Source organism: Cebus imitator, unplaced genomic scaffold (genome assembly GCF_001604975.1).
Source record: "Cebus imitator isolate Cc_AM_T3 unplaced genomic scaffold, Cebus_imitator-1.0 Scaffold112, whole genome shotgun sequence".
Lineage (NCBI taxonomy): Eukaryota > Metazoa > Chordata > Mammalia > Primates > Cebidae > Cebus > Cebus imitator.
This window is the reverse complement of record NW_016107427.1, coordinates 374,082-393,882: the sequence shown is the minus strand read 5'-3', so window position 1 is coordinate 393,882 and position 19,801 is coordinate 374,082. Positions and strand designations below refer to the sequence as shown.

Here is a 19,801-nt window from a genome sequence, read left to right as displayed (position 1 = left end):
GAATGATGGTTTCCAGCTTCATCCATGTCCCTGCAAAGGACATGAACTCATCCTTTTTTATGGCTGCATAGTATTCCATGGTGTATATGTGCCACATTTTCTTTATCCAGTCTGTCATTGATGGGCATTTGGGTTGGTTCCAAGTCTTTGGTATTGTAAACGCTGCCACAATGAACATACGTGTGCATGTGTCTTTATAATAGAATGATTCATAATTCTTTGGGTATATACCCAGTAATGGGATTGCTGGGTCAAATGGTATTTCTATTTCTAGATCCTTGAGGAATCGCCACACTGTCTTGTACAATGATTGAACTAATTTACCCACCAATACTGTAAAAGCATTCCTCTTTCTCCACATCCTCTCCAGCATCTATCTACAGATTTTTTAATGATCATCTTTCTAACTGGTGCGAGATGGTATCTCAGTGTGGTTTTGATTTGCATTTCTCTAATGACCATGATGATGAGCATTTTTTCATATGTTTCTTGGCCACATAAATGCCTTCTTTTGAAAAGTGTCTGTTCATATCCTTTGCCCACTTTTTGATGGGGTTGGTTTTTTTCTTATAAATTTAAGTTCTTTGTAGATTCTGGATGTTAGCCCTTTGTCAGATGGGTAGATTGCAAAATATTTTTCCCATCCTGTTGGCTGCCAGTTCACTCTAATAATAGTTTCTTTTGCTGTACAGAAGCCCTTAAGTTTAATTAGATCTCGTTTGTCTATTTTGGCTTTTGTTGCCATTGCTTTTGGTGTTTTAGTCATGAAGTCCTTGCCTATGCCTCTGTCCTGAATCGTATTGCCTCGGTTTTCTTCAAGGGTTTTTATAGTGTTAGGTCTTATGTTTAAATCTTTAATCCATCTAGAGTTAATTTTTGTATAAGGTGTAAGAAAGGGGTCCAACTTCAGCTTTCTGCACATGGCTAACCAGTTTTCCCAAAACCATTTGTTAAACGGAATTCTTTCTCCATTGCTTGTTTTTGTCCGGTTTGTCAAAGATCAGATGGTTGAAGATGTGTGGCGTTACTTCTGACACCTCTGTTCTATTTCATTGGTCTATATCTCTGTTTTGGTACCAGTACCATGCTATTTTGATTACTGTAGCCTTGTAGTATAGTTTGAAGTCAGGTAGTGTAATGACTCCAGCTTTATTCTTTTTGCTTAGGATTGTCTTGGCTATGTGGGCTCTTTTTTGGTTCCATATGAAGTTTAAGGTTGTTTTTTCCAGTTCTGGGAAGAAGGTCAGTGGTAGCTTGATGGGGATAGCATTGAATCTGTAAATTACTTTGGACAGTATGGCCATTTTCATGATATTGATTATTCCTAACCATGAGCATGGGATGTTTTTCCATCTGTTTGTGTCCTCTCTTATTTCCTTGAGCAGTGGTTTGCAGCTCTCCTTGAAGAGGTCCTACACGTCCTTTGTTAGTTGTATTCCTGGGTATTTTATTTCTTTGTAGCAATTGTGAATGGGAGTTCATTCATGATGCGGCCTGATGAGGTCCCGTTGGCTTTCCAAGTAAAGAATGGGTGGCATTGATACCCAGATCGCCTTTGGATCCATTGCTCTTATTTATTTTGTCTCTTGATTTTTGGTCAGGGGAACTTCTCTTTGGGATTGCTTTGTATTTTAACATCTTAAGTTTAACATATTAGGAATTTAACATGTTAAAATAAAGATATGACCCACTTCATGAATTGTTGTAAAGATTAAATGTATTATGTGTCACTCTTATAAATGATGTAATTGTCAGATATTTAATGTAATGAAAATCCATTTACTATGCAGTGTTAATTGAAAAACTAGGGTGAAGTATGATCTCATTTCTTGAAAATTATAGAGATGGCTGGGCACGGTGGCTCATGCCTGTACTCCCAGCACTTTGGGAGGCCAAGGCGGGTGGATCGCCTGAGGTCAGGAGTTCATGACTAGCCTGACCAACATAGTGAAACCTCTCTCTACTAAAAATACAAAAAATTAGCCGGGCGTGGTAGTGAGCATCCATAATCCCAGCTACTCAGGAGGCTGAGGCAGGAGAATCACTCGAACCTGGGAGGCAGAGGTTGCAGTGAGACGAGATTGCACCATTACACTCCAGCCTGTGCAATAAGAGCGAGACTCCATCCCAAAAAAGAGAAAAAAAAATCATAGAGACATGTATACATGTATATATGTGTATAGTTGTGTTACATATATGCATACGTACAAAATACTTTGTGCTGGCTTTTTTTTTTTTTTTTTCCAAATAGTGTCTCCTGTTGCCCAGGCGGGCTCTCACTGCAACCTCCCCCTCCCAGGTTCAAGTGATTCTTGTGTCCCAGCCTCTTGAGTATAGTTGGGATTACAGGCATACACCACCACACTGGGCTAATTTTTTTGTATTTTTAGCAGAGATGGGATTTCACCATGTTGGCCAGGCTGGTCTCAAACTCCTGGCCTCAAGTGATCTGCCCGCCTTGGCCTCCCAAAGTGCTGGGATTACAAGCGTGAGTCACTGAGCCAGGCCTCTGCTGGCTTTTCTGTAATCCAAATTTTCTATAATAAAATCCTGTTTTGTTTTTGTATTAAGAAAAATAAATCTGTAAGTTAATTTTAAGAGAAAGCAATCATGTTCATTACAGCATTGTGCAGAATAGTTACTAGTTGGAAGCTACTTAAATTTCCACTAATGGGGTAATGGTATGTTATGGGGTATTTTGATTTCTACATTAAAATGTTAATTGTTTTTCAAATTTTACATTGCTTGGTATTTTTATTTTGTTTTAGGTAAACTTTGGAGTCGGTGTTTAAAACTAGCTTATACTCTACTTAATAAACTGACTAATAAGAATGAACCTCTACTTAAACCTGGAGATAGAGTAAGTAACTAGAATGTCACTTTGTTGGAATGAGCAAAAGCAGAGACTTAAATAATCTGTTTCATTGAAATTAGTGTTCTATCATTTGGTTAGAATTACAGCATTAATACAAGGGATTTAAAATCAACAGTGAAGGCTGGGCGTGGTGGCTCTCGCCTGTAACCCTAGCACTTTGGGAGGCCGAGGCGGATGGATTGCCTGAGCTCAGGAGTTTGAGACCATCCTGGGCAACATGGTAAAACCCTGTCTCTACTAAAAATACAAAAAATCAACTGGGCATGGTGGTATGTGCCTGTAATCCCAGCTACTCGGGAGGCTGAGACACGAGAATCGCTTGAACCCCGAGGTGACAGCATGATACTCCATCTCAAAAAAACAAAAATTCAGCAGTGAAGAATATTAAATATGACAAAGTTTGTGATAGAGAGTAACGCAATATTCTTTTTCTGTACTCATTGTCCTCTGTTTCTTCATCTTCTCTTCTGTTTGACTTCATATATGTTGATATTAAAAATATTAGATTCCAGAGCTTAGATCTTATGAATTAAAAGCTAAAGGTCTGAAACCCTGCTGTGAAATTCTATATGCATTATATTTATCTCCTTCCCTATTCTATGTGTCCAGGTAGCCTCCTTGTACCTGTCTGTCAAAATAGGGTGCTAGAGGCTTCTTCTCTGGTGCTACACTGCCCTATATGGTTGGCAGTAGCTATGTGGGGCTATTTAAATTAACCAAAATTAAACAAAATAAAAAATTTAGTTTCTTAGTTGCACAAGCAACATTTTAAGGGCTTAATAGGAGTGTGGCTAGTATCTACTGTTTTGATAGCTTGGAGATAAAACATTTCCATTATCTCAGAATGTTTTTTGGACAGTACTGCTGTAGGCAAGATGGACCAGACCTGAGGACCCCTGGTATACTATAAAGTCCAGGGTGGAAAACAAGAGAACGTGAAAATGAGCATATCAGTGAGATCCCCTGGTGAGAAGGTCACCTGTGTCAGATCATCCAACATGGAAACTGTAGGTTAGCAAGCTGGCAGACAGTTCCAAGTAACTCTTTCAGTACCGAACTTCTAAATATGAACTATTAGCCAAGGACTTTTAAGAAGGAAATGCCAGGCCGGGCGCGGTGGCTCAAGCCTGTAATCCCAGTACTTTGGGAGGCCAAGGCGGGTGGATCATGAGGTCAAGAGATCGAGACCATCCTGGTCAACAAGGTGAAACCTCGTCTCTACTAAAAATACAAAAATTAGCTGGGCACGATGGTGCGTGCCTGTAGTCCCAGCTACTCGGGAGGCTGAGGCAGGAGAATTGCTTGAACCCAGGAGGCGGAGGTTGCGGTGAGCCGAGATCGTGCCATTGCACTCCAGTCTGGGCAACAACAGCGAAACTCCGTCTCAAAAAAAAGAAGGAAATGCCAATATGAGAGAAAATACCAAAAGGGAAAGGAAGAAAGGGAGTGAGAAAGAGAGAGACAGGGAAAGGAAGGGAGAAAAGAGGAAACAAACTTGAAGGAAAGCTAGATATAGAAAACAGCATTTCTAAAAAGTGAATATTAATATTCCTGGAAATCTGAGATGAAGATGTTTCATAAATCAAGAAAAGGATGTCAGTAGGAAAGACTGAGAGACAGAAAGTAGGGTAAAATAGGACAAAAAGATTCAATCAGGAAGACCCAACATCTGACTGATAACGAGCCCAGAAAGAGAAAGGAGAACAGAAAATAGAACATTTTAAATGAAAATAGTAATTCAGGACAATATCCCAGACCTGGAGAGTGTAAATGTTCAAGGATGCACACGAAAACACATGCCCATGGTACTGCATAATACCAGGGTACAGAAAAGAACCCCAGAGCTTTGAAGGGAAAAGTAGGATTGACAGGCACACTGGCTTTGGGATTTCTCATTGGTAAAACTGGAAGAGAGTGGATTGATGCTTCAGAAATTCAGAGGCAATATAATTTTTAACTTATAATTCTATTCCCAGAGATTCAACAGATTTGAGAATGGTATAGCCATTTCAGACATGCAGGACTCAGAAATATTTGGCTCACAAGCACTTTCTTGGCTAGCTCTTAGAAGATGTCCCTCAGCCATGTAAGCAAGTAGAGTGTAAGCAGGAGGACCACAGTAGATGCCCAGGGTGATCACTGGCAGCAGGCCACAGGGTGGCACAGTCAACATCAGGAGAACCGAGACCCCAGGATGGGGTGGAGTCGTCAGCAGCAGGGGACGCTCATTGCTCCCCTGAGTGGGTGGTTATTTGGAAAATGATACTGGTGGGTATTTGACCCATCTGAGGGAGTATTTTAAAACAAATTAGTTAGAGAATACACAAGAAAACGAATAAAGTAGAAATGGTGGTGGCTGTTACCAGAAAAGAAAGGAAATGTGTACTTGGCTATAAAAATGTAAACAGTTTAAGAATGTTACTAAAAAAATGATACTTTATGATATATTGTGCTCATAGATGAGACTTTATGTTACGCTTTAGAATGAATTTAGGAATCACTGATTTAATTTTCTTGAAAAGAATTCTTTTTTTTTGAGACAGAGTTTCGCTCTTGTTACCCAGGCTGGAGTGCAATGGCTCGATCTCGGCTCACCACAACCTCCGCCTCCTGGTTTCAAGCAATTCTCCTGCCTCAGCCTCCAGAGTAGCTGGGACTACAGGCGTGTGCCACCATGCCCAGCCAATTTTTGTATTTTTAGTAGAGACGGGGTTTCACCATGTTGACCTCGTGATCCACCCGCCTCGGCCTCCCAAAGTGCTGGGATTATAGGCGTGAGCCACTGCACCCGGCCGAAAAAAATTCTTACAAGGATAAAGACTTTCAGATACTTTCTTGACTTGGAAGAGAATCTCTGTGGTTAGGTAAATAATAATAAAATTGACAAGGTCACAGGGATAGAGTTGAAGAAATTGGTGGCAAATTCAGCCTCCTATAATATTATACTTTGTAAAAGTGAACACAGCTTTTCATAACAAATTCTATAAAAATATACATTTCATTCCAAACATCTAGTCTCAAGGTTATAGGTTACAGTTCTGGGCAACCACTATTAAAACCAAATTTCGAAGGAAAACCTTGCCCTTTTCAACAAACAACCTTGTTAGAAACTAAATTCCCAGACTTCAAGTACAGAATAAGTATAGATACAGCTTACATTTTGTTTTACAAAGTGAAGGGTCTTACTGGTTGTTCATCACTGTATGTTCTCAAGGGCCCTGAGTTAACAGTCTCTACTCAGTTAAATACTATTTGGACTTGTCCCTTAATGGTTTCAAGCACAATTATTACAATATTTGGGGCTAACAAAATTTTATTTTGTAACTAGCTTTTAATTTAGCTAGATATTGTAAAAATTGGAAATTTGGATGATGGGAGAAGGGAAAGGGGGAGGAATGTGAGAAAGCTAACTTCATTTCTTTGTACTGTTGTAGGTGGCGCTCGTGTTTCCCAATAGTGACCCCGTGATGTTCATGGTTGCGTTTTATGGGTGTCTCCTGGCAGAGCTGGTTCCTGTCCCCATAGAAGTGCCATTAACGAGAAAGGTAATAAACCCATGGCTGAGGTCCCACCTGGTTCAGTTCTGAACTTGAGTCTCGACACAACCAGTGGTATCTTGCATCGTTTTCGCTGAGTGTGGGCAGGCAGCAAGCAGCTGTTTTGACAGAGGAGAGGAAGCTAGTAGTTGACAGGCTGGCCAAGACTCAAGAGAAATCAGATGCCGTTTTTTGTTTTTTGTTTTTTTTTGAGACAGAGTCTTGCTCTGTCGCCAGGCGCCAGGCTGGAGTGCAGTGGCGCGATCTTGGCTCACTGCAACGTCTGCCTCCTGGGTTCAAGCAATTCTCCTGCCTCAGCCTCCCAAGTAGCTGGGACTACAGGTACAGGCCACCATGCCCAGCTAGGTTTTATATTTTTAGTAGAGACGGGGTTTCACCATGTTGGCCAAGATGGTCTCGAGGTCTTGATCTCGTGATCTGCCCGCCTCAGCCTCCCAAAGTGTTGAGATTACAGGCATGAACCACCACACCCGGACCAGATGCCGTTTTATCTGACTTTCTTCTTGCTGGTGAGAGAGGCACTGAGAACAGTTTTGCTGGTGACGCTCCCACACCACACTTTTATTAGGTGGAGCTGTTCTATCACCTGTGTGAATTTCCCAACAGAAATGATAGCCATTTTTTCCTTTAATGAATAGAATTATGATTCAATAAGATTTTATTAAACTTTTCCTCAAAACCATATGTTTATAGAAAACAATTATTATTTCTCAGGTATAAATATATCATTACAGTGAGATAGCTCACTTCTCAGAGGCAGTTTTAAATAAACAAGACGGAAATTCGTGCGTTTCTGTTCATGACAGTGAGCAGTTTTGGTTGCTGTCTAGGTGGCTATAACATTTTGGATGTAAATATCAGTAATCTGTTTACTAAAAAGTCATTTAGAAGTAGACAAGGCATGTATTTTAGAGTGTTCTGTCATCCTGTCCCAGAATTCAGGCAGTTGTTAACATGAGCATTATTCACAAATAGTCAAGAATCCCAAAAGTAAAATTTGCAAATAAAACTAGTGTATCGCAAAGGATAATATATGATGAGCAGGTATTTGAATGCAGTGATTCTTAGGAGTAAAACTAGAGATTTGTCAAGTATATATGAAGAAAATGACAAAATTTTGCTGAGGAACACAGAAGACTTGGCTACAAGGAAACGTGTTTCTGTGTGGAAATAATTAATATTGTTAATGACCAGGCCTATCCAGGTTAATTTGCAAATTTCAAACATGATCCAATAGAAATTTCAGTGCCATTAATTTTGGAGTTTATTAAAATGCTTCTAAATGTCATTTGTAAGAATAAACTTTGAGAAATTAGCCCATCATATTTTATATTTTACCACAAAAACAAACCAAAATTATCTTTTACATTTAAACATAGTTGTCACATTTTCATGAACGATTTCTATGAAAAGATCAAATATATCAATAATAGGACTGAATTGTTCTGCAAGTTTTATGAGGGATGCACGAAAGATCTGTTCTTTGTGCATGACCTGGAACACCGAGGGTGTGGGGCTGGGGCTGCTCTGAGCACCCCATTTCCACACTGTCACTCTGCTTTTTGCAGGATGCAGGCAGCCAGCAGGTTGGGTTTCTGCTGGGCAGCTGTGGGGTCTCCTTGGCCCTGACCACAGACGCTTGTCAGAAAGGCCTCCCCAAGGCACAGACGGGAGAGGTGGCAGCTTTCAAAGGTGAGGACTGCCTAGGGAAGGGGAGTCAGTGTTCTGATTGTGGTCTATGTTAAACTGTCTCCAGGCACGCTGTTCCAGAAATTAAACATGACGGAGGTGGCTGAGTCTTCAGCAAAAATGATTGCTTGTTCAGGGCCTTGTGAATCTCGGTTTTCACCTGGCTTAGTGTCTCGACCTGTACTGTCTGATATGGTAGCCACTGGCCAGATGTACCTTTTTAAATTAAATAAAATGAAACGAGACTAAAACTTGCACTCCTTAGTCGCAAGTGCTGCATGCTGCAAGCCAGTGTTGCATGTCAGAGGCGCAGGCTTCCAGTGTGGGGAGTAGAGGCATCTTTGACTGCTCGCTGTTCTGTCTCCTGTCTGTGTGTCCCAGGATGGCCTCCCCTTTCCTGGCTGGTGATTGATGGGAAGCATCTAGCCAAGCCCCCCAAGGACTGGCACCCTCTGGCCCAGGACACAGGGACTGGGACTGCCTACATTGAGGTAATGACCGTTCCTAACTCAGAGCATGTAAAAACATGCCCCACAGGCTTAAGTCTTGCTTTTCATAAGAATTTAAGTTGCCATATATATATATTTTAAATTTTGGCCTAACAGTTCTTGTTTTATCTCTGCCTCAGAAATCTGGAGTGTCATATAGATCCTTGCTCAGATCCTTCCAGGTTTCTCTCTTACCTAATTCTCTCCTAACTTGCCCCCTGGGGATGGAGACAGTAGTGATGGAGTCCATGTCACAGCATTGCCCTCGGGTACCTGCCCAGGAGGAGCCATGAGTTCAACTGAAGCATCCCCTCAGTGGCCAGGGCTTGCCATGCACCTGGGCCTCATGGGATGGTTAGCAGAGAGACACTGACCAGTTCTTCCTTTGAAGATTCTGTCAGTCTCCATTCTGTCTGTTGTCAGCTCTAGAAATAACATATAATGTTTTTTCCCTTGGCATCTTTCAGTATAAAACCAGCAAAGAAGGCAGTACAGTGGGCGTCACTGTGTCCCATGCATCCCTGCTGGCACAGTGCCAGGCTCTGACCCAAGCATGCGGGTACTCAGAAGGTAAGGGCACTTGGGGTGGGGTGGTGGCCCCTCCAGCCTCACACAGATACTTGACGTACCGAATCATGTGACTGTTGCTGCACCTGTCAAAACCACCCCTGGGTAATGCCTTTGCCCATTAATCCAGGTCATGCCAGGTAGGGAGATGCACCATCTTTAGCATGCTTGTGGGATCTCTATACTGGCCAAGAGGGCATACAGCGTCTCTTATCAGAGTCCAGGCAACCCCATTCAGGGTTGTTTTCAGTAAATGCACATGGATGTTGGTTTTATGGAACATGAAACCTATATCCCACTGATTCACTTATACACAGTACTGGGTTCACAGGCCAGCCCTAGGGGTCTGGCTTACTTTGTGACATACTGAGGGTCAGGGCATTTTTCATTCAAAAAGAGGAAAACACTCTTATTTTTCTATTACTGTATCTATGACTGTAGTTTTGACCTAAATCGTCATGCATGTAAATATGTAAGTAGAATATGGTTATAGATGATCTCTTGGTAAAGTATAGTTGGCACCTGATTTACTTCAAATGTCAGATACTTAGGGAAATACTTTAAAATTAATATTTAACTGATAAGTACTAATTGTATATATTTATGGGGTACACTCTGACAAGTAATTTTAAAAACTATAAAAATGGATGCATAGCAGTTTTCTTACATTGTAATACTGGAATTGAACAACACTAGAAAGTGGAATTTAATGGTATGTTTAAATATCTAAAATATAGGTGTTTAAGGCCAGGTGCGGTGGCTCACACCAGTAATCCCACCACTTTGGTAGGAGGAACACTTGAGGTCAAGAGTTTCAGACCAGCCTGGACAACATAATGAGACCCCATCTCTACAAAAAAAGAGAAATTTTAAATAAAATTTAAAAAAGAAAGAAGTGTTAAGAAGCAAGGGTTAGGTTGAGGGCACAGCTAAAGCTTTTACTGGAGATTTGGAAAATGATTTTAGGTATTTTTAAAGGACTTTATTAAATTCAAAAAGTTAGATCTTTCAAATCAAGACCCTTGAGTTTCTTTGTCCTCAGTCCAGAGCTAATCTTACGTATGTCACCTATAATTTGGGTTCTTTAGCCAGGTGTGGTGGTGTGTGCCTACAGTCCCAGCTACTCGGTAGGCTGAGGTAAGAAGACCACCTGAGCCCGGGAATTCTGGGCTGTAGTGCGCTATGCCAGCCGGGTATCTGCACTAATTTTGGCAGCAACATGGTGACCTTCTAGGAGTGGGGAACCATCAGCTTGCTAAGGAGGGGTGAACCGACCCAAGTCGGAAAGGGAGCAGGTCAAAACTTCCATGCCAATCAGTAGTGGGGTTGTGCCTATGAATAGCCACTGCATTGCAGCCTGGCAACGTGATAAGACCCCGTCTCTAAAAATAATAGTAATAATTTGTGTTCTTTAGCCAATAGAGAAAGGGTATTTACAGTACTGTTGTTCATGATGCAACAGCATTTCCTGGCACACAAGTCAAACTTCTCCTGTTTGCCTTTGGAGTGCTGTGGCCTTTGGCGAGAAGCCAGGTCTGCCCAGCCCCAGCCTCTGTCCTTTCTGCCTGTGAAGTACGAGCCAGGTCCTAGAGAGGACTTGGCCGGGAGCTCCCTAAAATGTGTTAGCTGCACACCTCTGGATGAGAAAACAGGCAAAGGAAGAGTGACTTTCTGAAGGGTGATGTGAACCACCAGCTCAATGAGATAGAGGGGAGATGCTGGATCACAGCCTCTAGGTGTGAGAATTGAGGAGATCCGGTGTAGAGTTGAGAAGTAAGAATATCCCTGACAGTTTTTCATCCCCACCTCTTCATTCTGAAAATATCCACTCAAAACATGTGATGAAAAGATGTGGTGTGGCCAGGTGTGGTGACTTATGCCTGTAATCCCAGCACTTTGGGAGGCTGAGGTAGGCAGATCACCAAGGTAGGAGTTTGAGACCATCCTGGCCAACATGGCGAAATCCTGTCTCTACCAAAGATAGAAAAATTAGCTGGGTGTGGTGGCGCATGCCTGTAGTCCCAGCTATTCGGGAGGCTGAGACAGGAGAATTGTGTGAACCTGGGAGGCAGAGGTTACAGTGAGCTGAGATCCCACCACTGCACTCCGGGCTGGTTGACAGAGCAAGACTCGGTCTCAAAAAAGAAAAGAAAAGATGTGGTAACACCTTTTACAGCTTCTTCAGTATATGATGTTCCTTTGCCTTCCGATTAGTGCTCAGCATGGTTCTCTGCATTAGTTGCATGACCTTCTACTCTTACGTGTTTCCAGTCATTTGAATAGCTAACCAGGATTATTATTAATTGGTACACAGTATTTGGAAATGCTGTATCTGTTCCCTGAAACTTAACATGTTGATGAGGTACTCACCTCAGAATTTCTCTAGAAAATGCATAGGGCCTGTTCAGAGGTTGATCAGTAGTTTAACCTTCTTTGTCCACTTTCAGCTGAAACATTAACAAATGTGCTGGATTTCAAAAGGGATGCTGGTCTGTGGCATGGAGTGTTAACAGTGAGTGTTGTTTGCTGATGACTAATTGTTGGAACAAGGGATTTAGATGAACCCGAGCCTCTGCCTGAAATGTTGTTGGGAGAGTATGTTGGTTTTGTTTTTCTTTTTCTGGTGTGGCTCGGGCCTGCTTGCCCTGAGCGTGTCTGCTCCCCCACAGAGCGTCATGAACAGGATGCACGTGGTCAGTGTCCCCTACGCACTGATGAAGGCCAACCCGCTCTCCTGGATCCAGAAAGTATGCTACTATAAAGGTAATGGATATCCTGGTCACGGCACTCACCGTTCTTTAGGAAAAGCTCTTTGAACTGATCTTTGGTGATTAAAAATAAATAAAGCTGACGTGGAACTGCAGATGTAGGCTGAGGAGCCATGGGACGTCTTTCTTGGTCATACCCCTGCCCAAGAGAATGGGGGTTTTCTCTGCCTCGGGCATGGCCCTCAGGGTTTCATGGGTGATGTAGTAAGACAGCGCCACTTGGTGAGGTGGGGGTCTCACTTTTCTCAGTGGTTGAGGTGCCTCCTGGGACCAAGCAGGAAGCCCCAGCATGGCCATACCTGCACAGTCGGCAGTCTGTGTTCTGCCCTGTGGAGCTCAGTGGCACCTTTACCAGCTACTGAGGCACTGGCTCACCTGGGACACCATGTTGCCTTGTTCTTCCTGCTGGGCTGTGCCCCTCTAGGCATGTCTCAGAGCAGCAGGGAGGGTCAGCTCTCTCTGTCTGTCCCACTTTATGGAGGAAAGCTGAAGCTTGGGTGGGGTGGGGGTATTTGCTGGGTGCCACATGCTAGCCAGTGCAGGGCCCAGATTGAGGCCTGAGACCCTCTGTTCAGCTCCTGGGGTCCTCACACCTCTCGACTAGCCAGTACCAGGGGTTCGGGGAGGGACAACGTGAGACGAAGCAGGCAGATAGGAAAAGAGCAGTATGGAGCTTCTAAGAAAAGATTAATGTTGGAAATGGATCTGAGTTTTTGATGTCTAAATTGTACCTCAGAGTTGATTTTTGTGGAAAAAGTGTTGAGGGTTAGTTAGATTGCATATGAGAGACGGTTGCAGAGAGCTTGTAACCTGGGAGCTAAGTGTTGAGTCTCTTTGTGTGTGTGCACCTCTGTGTGGGATGAGGTGCACGTGTGTGTAGGTGTGTGAGGGTGCCAGTCCTCGTGACGGAGGGATGTCTGTGCCATCCTCTCTCTGCAGCTCGGGCCGCGCTGGTGAAGTCACGAGACATGCACTGGTCTCTCCTAGCTCAGCGAGGCCAGAGGGATGTCAGCCTCAGCTCACTGCGAATGCTGATTGTGGCAGATGGTGCCAACCCGTGTAAGTGAGCCTTTGCGCCTGAGGCATAGCCCACACAGTGTCCCCTCCTGCAAACCAAAGTAGAATACACTGAGAAGCAAAACTGAGCTGTTTACACATCATTTCTATGACATGGAACATCTTGGTGATTCACTGGCTTATCTCATGCATGTTTATTAGGCCACTAGATTTAAAAGCAGTTTTAATACAGTTGATGAAAGGTACATGCCTTAATGAGAGTCATCTTTCTTAAGTAATTACCAGATTATGCCGTGGCCTGGGGGTTCCTTTTTCTCTTCGGACCTCATCCCCAGCCTCCTGCCCTTTGTCCTGGTGCCCCCACCTCGCTGGTTTCTGGCTTAACTTCTCCCACCAGGACCCAATGACTGTTCCTTCTGGTTTGCCTGGGTCGCCCCCAGATCCTCCCAGGAGGAACTCCCTGTGGCTGCTGCCTGAGCACCTCGGACTTCCTGTGTACGGTGGTCTGAGTGATAATTGCTTTTGTCAGAGCTGCACACATGTGAGCTCTGGGGCGCAGACTGTCCAGGGTCGGACTCGGTACTTCCTCTGGGGAAACCTCAGGTAATGCTGGTCACACAGGGGCTCCTGTTCTAGCACGCACCTGTTGACCAGATATTGGGGCTTTTCTTGATTGTTAACTTGCATCACTGTCTAGGCATTGGAGACTACCCTGGGTCAGAAGCTGACATTTCGTCTTATCCCCTCTCCAGTGTAGCACAAGAGATGGAACCCCTGGTATCCCCCATCTCTTGGGAGAGCACCCCACCTTTCAGCATGCCCAGAGCCTCTCATTCTCAGGTCCACACCTGAGACAGGCAGGGCCTGCTTCTGGGTTCTGCAGCGCTGCTCAGGTCTCTTTGTCTCCACCCCACGCCCACTGCCTCTCTGTGGTCCACATGGTGGAATCAGCGTGCCCCACCCCTCCAGTGCCTCCTCCCGTGGCACTCCCCAGTCGCTGTGCCTGATACTTGCAGTGCCGTGCGGCTTGTCAGCCACCATATACGGCGCCTTCCTGTCCCTAGTGATGCCCTTTTTGCCCTTTATAGCACCAAACCGTCCATGGCTGCCTGGTTTTCTTTAAAGACACCATCTCCCTTGAAGATCGTGAAGTCTGAGGATGCCTTGAAAGGGCCCCTTCCTTCTGCTGACGCAGCCCTGGGTCCCGATGGCTGCAGGCTATGCTGACTTGAGCTTGTACAGCCACCAGCTATTGCCTGGTGTACTCCCAAGAGCATGTGCTCCTGTGTGTCAGTGGCCAGCTGTTACCCTTTCCCTGCTGGCCCCCAGTTAGTGCTGGCATTCCACCTTGTTGCTCCGTGCAGGGTCAATCTCCTCCTGTGACGCCTTCCTCAACGTCTTCCAGTCCAGAGGTCTGAGGCCAGAGGTCATCTGTCCTTGTGCCAGTTCTCCTGAGGCGCTCACTGTCGCCATCCGCAGGTAACCTCATTCCTTGCTTGTGTCTTGTGAGCACTGAGTTGAGTCTTCCGTGTACAACAGAGTTATTCTGGAGCTGTGCCTGTTAGGATCCAGGCCCATTTGTGCAGCAGCACCTTGGTGCCTGGCCTGCTGCTTTTTGCCAGCTTGGGCTTGCATAGGGAATTGAGTAGCAGCTTCCTGGGCCATATTCTGGATTCTTGCCGAATGCCGGCTTGTGATTTTTCTGAAGTGCTTGCCAAATTAGAAAGGCCTTGTCATCTCATCTGTAGCCGTAGTAATCATTACAACCTAGGAACTGGTCCTTACTCAGAGGCAGATGCCTGTCAGCCATGGAGTCTGTGGGAACCATTGACCTGCCTGGAGACGCGCCCAGCCTGGTGCTTAGCATCCAGCCACCCACCTCCTGGGAGGCCCATGCTGCCCTCGTGGCTGTTCTCCTCATGTCACCTCTCTCAGCCTGGAGGGCATGTTGGGCCTACAGACTGTCCTGAGCATCCTTGTGTGTGGGTGCGGGGCTGCTGGCCCTTCCTGTGCTCCTCACCCTGCTCCGGAGGTTTCCTTTCCCCTCTTCTTACCACTCCAACCCCAGTTCCATCCTGGGGGTAGAATGCAGTGTACTCACAGCTGAGGGTGTCTTAGCCTCAGTTGTGGTCTTGTATTATAGTCACATATTCATAAATTGTGTGTGTTTCCATTTATGTAAGTAACCCCAAGTTTCTAAAAGTAACCCTAACTTTTTAAACACTTAACATTAAAAAACACTATTGTCATCTACAAACTATAAATTGTTCTTCATTCTTTTGTTCTATGATGATTTGTTTTGCGCAACGGTTTAATTTTTTTCTTATTGGAGGAAACACTAACCTTTGTTGCTTAGTGTTCAGTTACTATTGTTGTATCACAAACAACAACAGTCATTTTATTATCCCTCAGGCTTTCTGTGGGCCAGGAGTTTGGGAAAGCCTCTGCCAGGTGCTTTTGGCTTGCAGGAGATGGTGTTTGGACAGGAGCCGTGAGGGGCTGAGACCATCTCTGGGCCCCCACCTGGCCTCTCAGAGTGGGCTGCTCTGGGCTTCCTTGCAGGGCAGTGGCCTCAACACAGTCATTCTGTTTGCCTGGCTTCCCAGGGCTCCAGGCGAGTGTCCCAGCACAACCAGGTAGAAGCCGAATTGACATTTATGGCCTGCACTGGAAGTCACATAGCATCACCCCTACTGTAGTCACAGGCCCTTCTCCCACTGAATGGCGTGTCAAGGTCACATTGCAGAGGGACATGTGGTGTGGAGACATTGCAGCATCTTTAGAACATGTGTTTCTCACAAGTCTGTAGCATGGAGCAGTGGCTTTGGTGCAGAATCATGCTGCAGGCAAGGTGGGCTCACCTCCCTGGAATTTTATCCCCCTCATCAATTAACTCCGTTGTGGTTTTGTTTTCTAGGCCACCTGATCTGGGAGGACCACCTCCAAGAAAAGCGGTTCTGTCGATGAATGGTCTAAGTTACGGTGTTATCAGAGTGGATACTGAAGAAAAGTTGTCAGTCCTTACTGTTCAGGACGTTGGTCAGGTGATGCCTGGAGGTAAGGGACTTAACCAGAGTGGGTCTTTGTCCGCGACTGATTGATGTAACAAAAAGGGTTATAAATGTTCCAGGCTTCGTCGTAGTGCTCTAGAAGCAAGCATGCAAGTAAAACGATTCTCAAGAAGGTTTTCAAGGTAAATTGGAATTTTAGTTTGTCAAATATTTGCTCAGTTTTTTCCCTGTCTTTGTGTTAAGTTTAAAGATGAGCTAAAATACAAAGATGTGTATGTGGGCTGTGCAGCTCGCTTACAGTTCTCTGATGTTTGGGGAGATGGTGACAATAGCTCACTGCATTCCAGTCACAGGTTTTATACTTCACATGTGTTGAAGCACTTAACCCCACAGCAACCATGTGAAGTGGGCAACTCTGAGGAATATGGTAATGTTTATGAATAACTTGACAATTAGGTTATCTAAATAAGTTGAAGCAACCATGTGTTATGGTTGAAGCCTCATGGAAGCTTCCCAGAAATTCTTAGGTGTCAGAAAGGCCTATGTGATCTCTTGTGCAGAAGTCAGCTCTGTGGGCCTGACTGTCATGTTACATGTTGGAGGTTTTCCTTGCCAGCCTGAGGCAGAACCTGGCCTGGGAGGCGCTGGTGACAGCCAAGTAGGGTCACTGTCACATGGTCTGAGGCTGCCCTGCTTGTAGCCACCCCACAGCTACTTCAATTTTCCTGCCTCAGGCTCTTTTGGGGTTCATGGGCAGCTGTCTTGGCCCCTTTTGGTGACTTCTAGAGGCAGGCCCCATCTCTCAGTGCAGTCTCCGCCTTTCCTGTGAGGCCCTGACTGTGTTAGGGATTGCAGGCACCGCGTGCTTCTCAGCATTCTGGCCCTTGTGCCCGCAGCTCTGCCTTCTGCAGGTGGCTGTGCTGCTCAGGTGCAGACCCTGTGGGTGGTGCTGGCAGCTCAGCCATCCCTAACCTGGAGCTCGGGGCCAGGTGGTGCCTGATCCCTGTGTGTACACAGACACTGGGTCCTCACTGAAGACTGGAGGATTTCAACTTGTGTTTCTAGCTCTACTTTTTATTCATATGAATGACATCCTTTTCTTCCTGTATTTCTACTTGGAAATGGACCTGTCCGTCTTGTACAGTGCTTGAACCTGTGGCCAAAACATTTTCACATACATCAATCATTGGGGTCTCACTTATTTATGTGATGGGGAAAATATAGGTAGCTGTTTAAACTTTACTGGAAAATCATGTTGAGGTCATGATTCTGAATGAATCGAAGGAACATCTGTAGTTGTGAGCATTTTATTTGTAAAATGTGGATTAGGACATGACATGCATGTGTAGTGCTCTCTAGGTGTATGCACAGCGCTCTCCCAGGCGGACCTGTTTCCCATGATGCTTCACAGCCCCCTGGCTATGCCCCTTGTTGTGGGACTGAGCCACATGGTGAATCCGACGGGTGATTTGTCTTCAGCAGTTTTTCAGTCTGCCCTGTGTAAGCCTGCGGTGTTTGTGTTCACTACGGCATCAAGGGTATACGTAGTGCTTTGTGTCTTTTTGTGACCTTGCCCCATCTCTGCGTGTGCCTGTGAGTGTTATGTGGCACTGACGGCTGCCTGGATGGTTGCCTGAAGTGCAGACAAGCACCACCTTCCATATCAGCCAAGCACGGCTGCATTCTCTCTGCTAAGTCTTTTATGATGATGGGGCTGTGGGAGGAGTCACGCTGAGGCCTGCACCATCAGGCTCCGTGAAAAGGAGCATATGTGCAGATTGGGCCCCCAAAGCAGAAAGAGCTGAGAAACTGAAGAAGGAGGCAGACAGATCCAGTTTATCAGTAAAGGGCGATCTATTGGGGAACTTACCGATGAAATCATGGTCTTGAATCGCTGCAAGACAGGCAGATCTCTGCGCTGCAACCCTCCAGACCCAGGGCCTATGTCTTGGGGAAAAACATCTGTGCTCTGGAAGGAACGTACACATGGCCGAGGGAGTGCTCTGGGCCTTGTAGCTTATGGCATTTACAGCAGCATCAAGGGTTGTTTTGGAGGTTAGGCAAAACTTAAGATGAATAGATGCTTCTCCATGAAGACATCTTAGAGGCACTCCTGGACTTAGATTAGTCTGGAGTCACATGGCAGATCAGCGTTTAAAATAAAGTTACTAGAAAGGGAGCAGGCATGGGGCAGAGTTCTGTCAGGCTGTGGTGTAGGAGCCGGTGTGGTGGTGATAGTCAGGAGCACCCCACATGGCCCCAAGAGGACAATGGGATAGGAGGCAGCACAGGGTTTGTTTATCATAGAGGACATATTTTGTCAGCCGGGGCTTATTATATGAAGGATGTGTTGTACTTTCTAGTCACCTTACAGTGGTTATAAGAATACTACATATGCAGTGTAAGACAACTGGGTAGCGTGTGTATCATAAAACTCCTTATAAGAAGATGCTGTGTGTATAACATCCTGTTTCCATTACTGCACAAACAGCAGCAAGGAGATCTTTGTGAATGATCCATTTAAACATATCCTTTATTATTTTGAGGTTTTTTTTCTCATTTTAGCTAATGTATGTGTTGTGAAGTTAGAAGGTACCCCTTATCTTTGTAAAACTGATGAAGTGGGAGAAATATGCGTCAATTCCAGCGCAACTGGCACAGCCTACTATGGATTGCTTGGAATCACGAAGAATGTGTTTGAGGTTTGTCCCTTTTCCTGACTTTCCTGTTTAAGTTAAGTTCTGTGACCACTCAGGGGGCCCCAGGTGTGCGGGGTGCTGGGGGATTGCAGTGGTGTTGGGGATGGTCTCCCTCCACACAGGCCCTCCTAGGGCTGTTGGCACATGGCCTACACACCTCTGTGTGTCCTCCCAGAGTGAGGGTGGGGCCGGGACCAGGACCAGACATGCTGTGAGAAGCTGGGAGTCAGTGTGCTTCCCACGGTCCTGCATGGGAGAAGGGCATGTGGGTGCTGCCTGGTGGCCGATAGGAAGGCACTCACTCTGGCCCCAGGGAAACCAGCCCTCTGCCACATTTGCATTGTTGTAATGTGAGTTGTTCAGGACAAGTCTACTGAGGCCAGGGGAGGCCACACATCCAGAGCAGAGGTAAAAGGCATGCTTGTGTCCTGCCTCAGGAGGCCTGCCCAGGAGATGGAGTAGCCAGGCCACGGAAACTGGGCCTATGCAGTACCAGCCTCTTTTTTCCCCTGGTTGGCAGGCGTGGCAGGCATGCACGTGGTACTGAGTCTCCTGCCACCTGCTGGGTCTTTTTGGCCAGTTAGTTGGTTGTCCACAGCCTGATTGTGCCCCTTTCCACTCTGTGCAGACAGTTCCAGTCACCGCAGGAGGGTCACCCGTCTTTGACAGGCCTTTCACCAGGACGGGCCTGCTGGGCTTCATTGGGCCTGTGAGTATGTCCTCCCATATCAGGACTGGCAGTCAGAGAAGGTAGGGGGCGTGGCTAAGGGACACCTTGCTGCAGTTCTGCTCTTGTCCTGGCTGTTCCTGACCTTCCATGTGGCCCTGTGGTCACGCTGACCTCCCCGCCCATCACTGCACCTGTGTGCAGGGCCGTCCACACCTCCGAGATCAGTGTGCAGTCCTGCACACAGGCCCGAGTCGGGGGTCCCAGGGATGGATGAGGGTGTTTTGCTTTTTATATGGAGTGGCTGGTCCGTGAATATTCATTATACCACTATGGATGTCTAAACTATTTAAAAATAAATACTTCTATTTGTAACATCTTGGCCCAGTGTTTCTCTCAGCTGGGCAGTTTTGCCTCCTCCTTCCCAGGGGAGTTCTGGCAACCTCTTTTTTTTTTTTTTTTT

General features: G+C 45.5%; 1 protein-coding gene across 4 annotated transcripts in view; it reads left to right on the top strand.

Moving 5' to 3' along the window:
• DIP2A (disco interacting protein 2 homolog A) overlaps nucleotides 1-19,801 on the top strand; it is a 120,886-nt gene that overhangs the window by 76,142 nt on the left and 24,943 nt on the right. For all 4 annotated transcript variants that reach the window (XM_017538480.2, XM_017538478.2, XM_017538477.2 and 1 more), the window contains exons 9-20: nucleotides 2,769-2,860; nucleotides 6,310-6,420; nucleotides 8,001-8,124; nucleotides 8,503-8,612; nucleotides 9,077-9,179; nucleotides 11,624-11,688; nucleotides 11,846-11,939; nucleotides 12,884-13,003; nucleotides 14,326-14,440; nucleotides 15,879-16,018; nucleotides 18,538-18,674; nucleotides 19,300-19,380. In XM_017538480.2, the coding sequence (XP_017393969.1) occupies nucleotides 2,769-2,860; nucleotides 6,310-6,420; nucleotides 8,001-8,124; nucleotides 8,503-8,612; nucleotides 9,077-9,179; nucleotides 11,624-11,688; nucleotides 11,846-11,939; nucleotides 12,884-13,003; nucleotides 14,326-14,440; nucleotides 15,879-16,018; nucleotides 18,538-18,674; nucleotides 19,300-19,380 (1,292 nt within the window). The remainder of the gene's footprint in view (nucleotides 1-2,768; nucleotides 2,861-6,309; nucleotides 6,421-8,000; nucleotides 8,125-8,502; nucleotides 8,613-9,076; nucleotides 9,180-11,623; nucleotides 11,689-11,845; nucleotides 11,940-12,883; nucleotides 13,004-14,325; nucleotides 14,441-15,878; nucleotides 16,019-18,537; nucleotides 18,675-19,299; nucleotides 19,381-19,801) is intronic.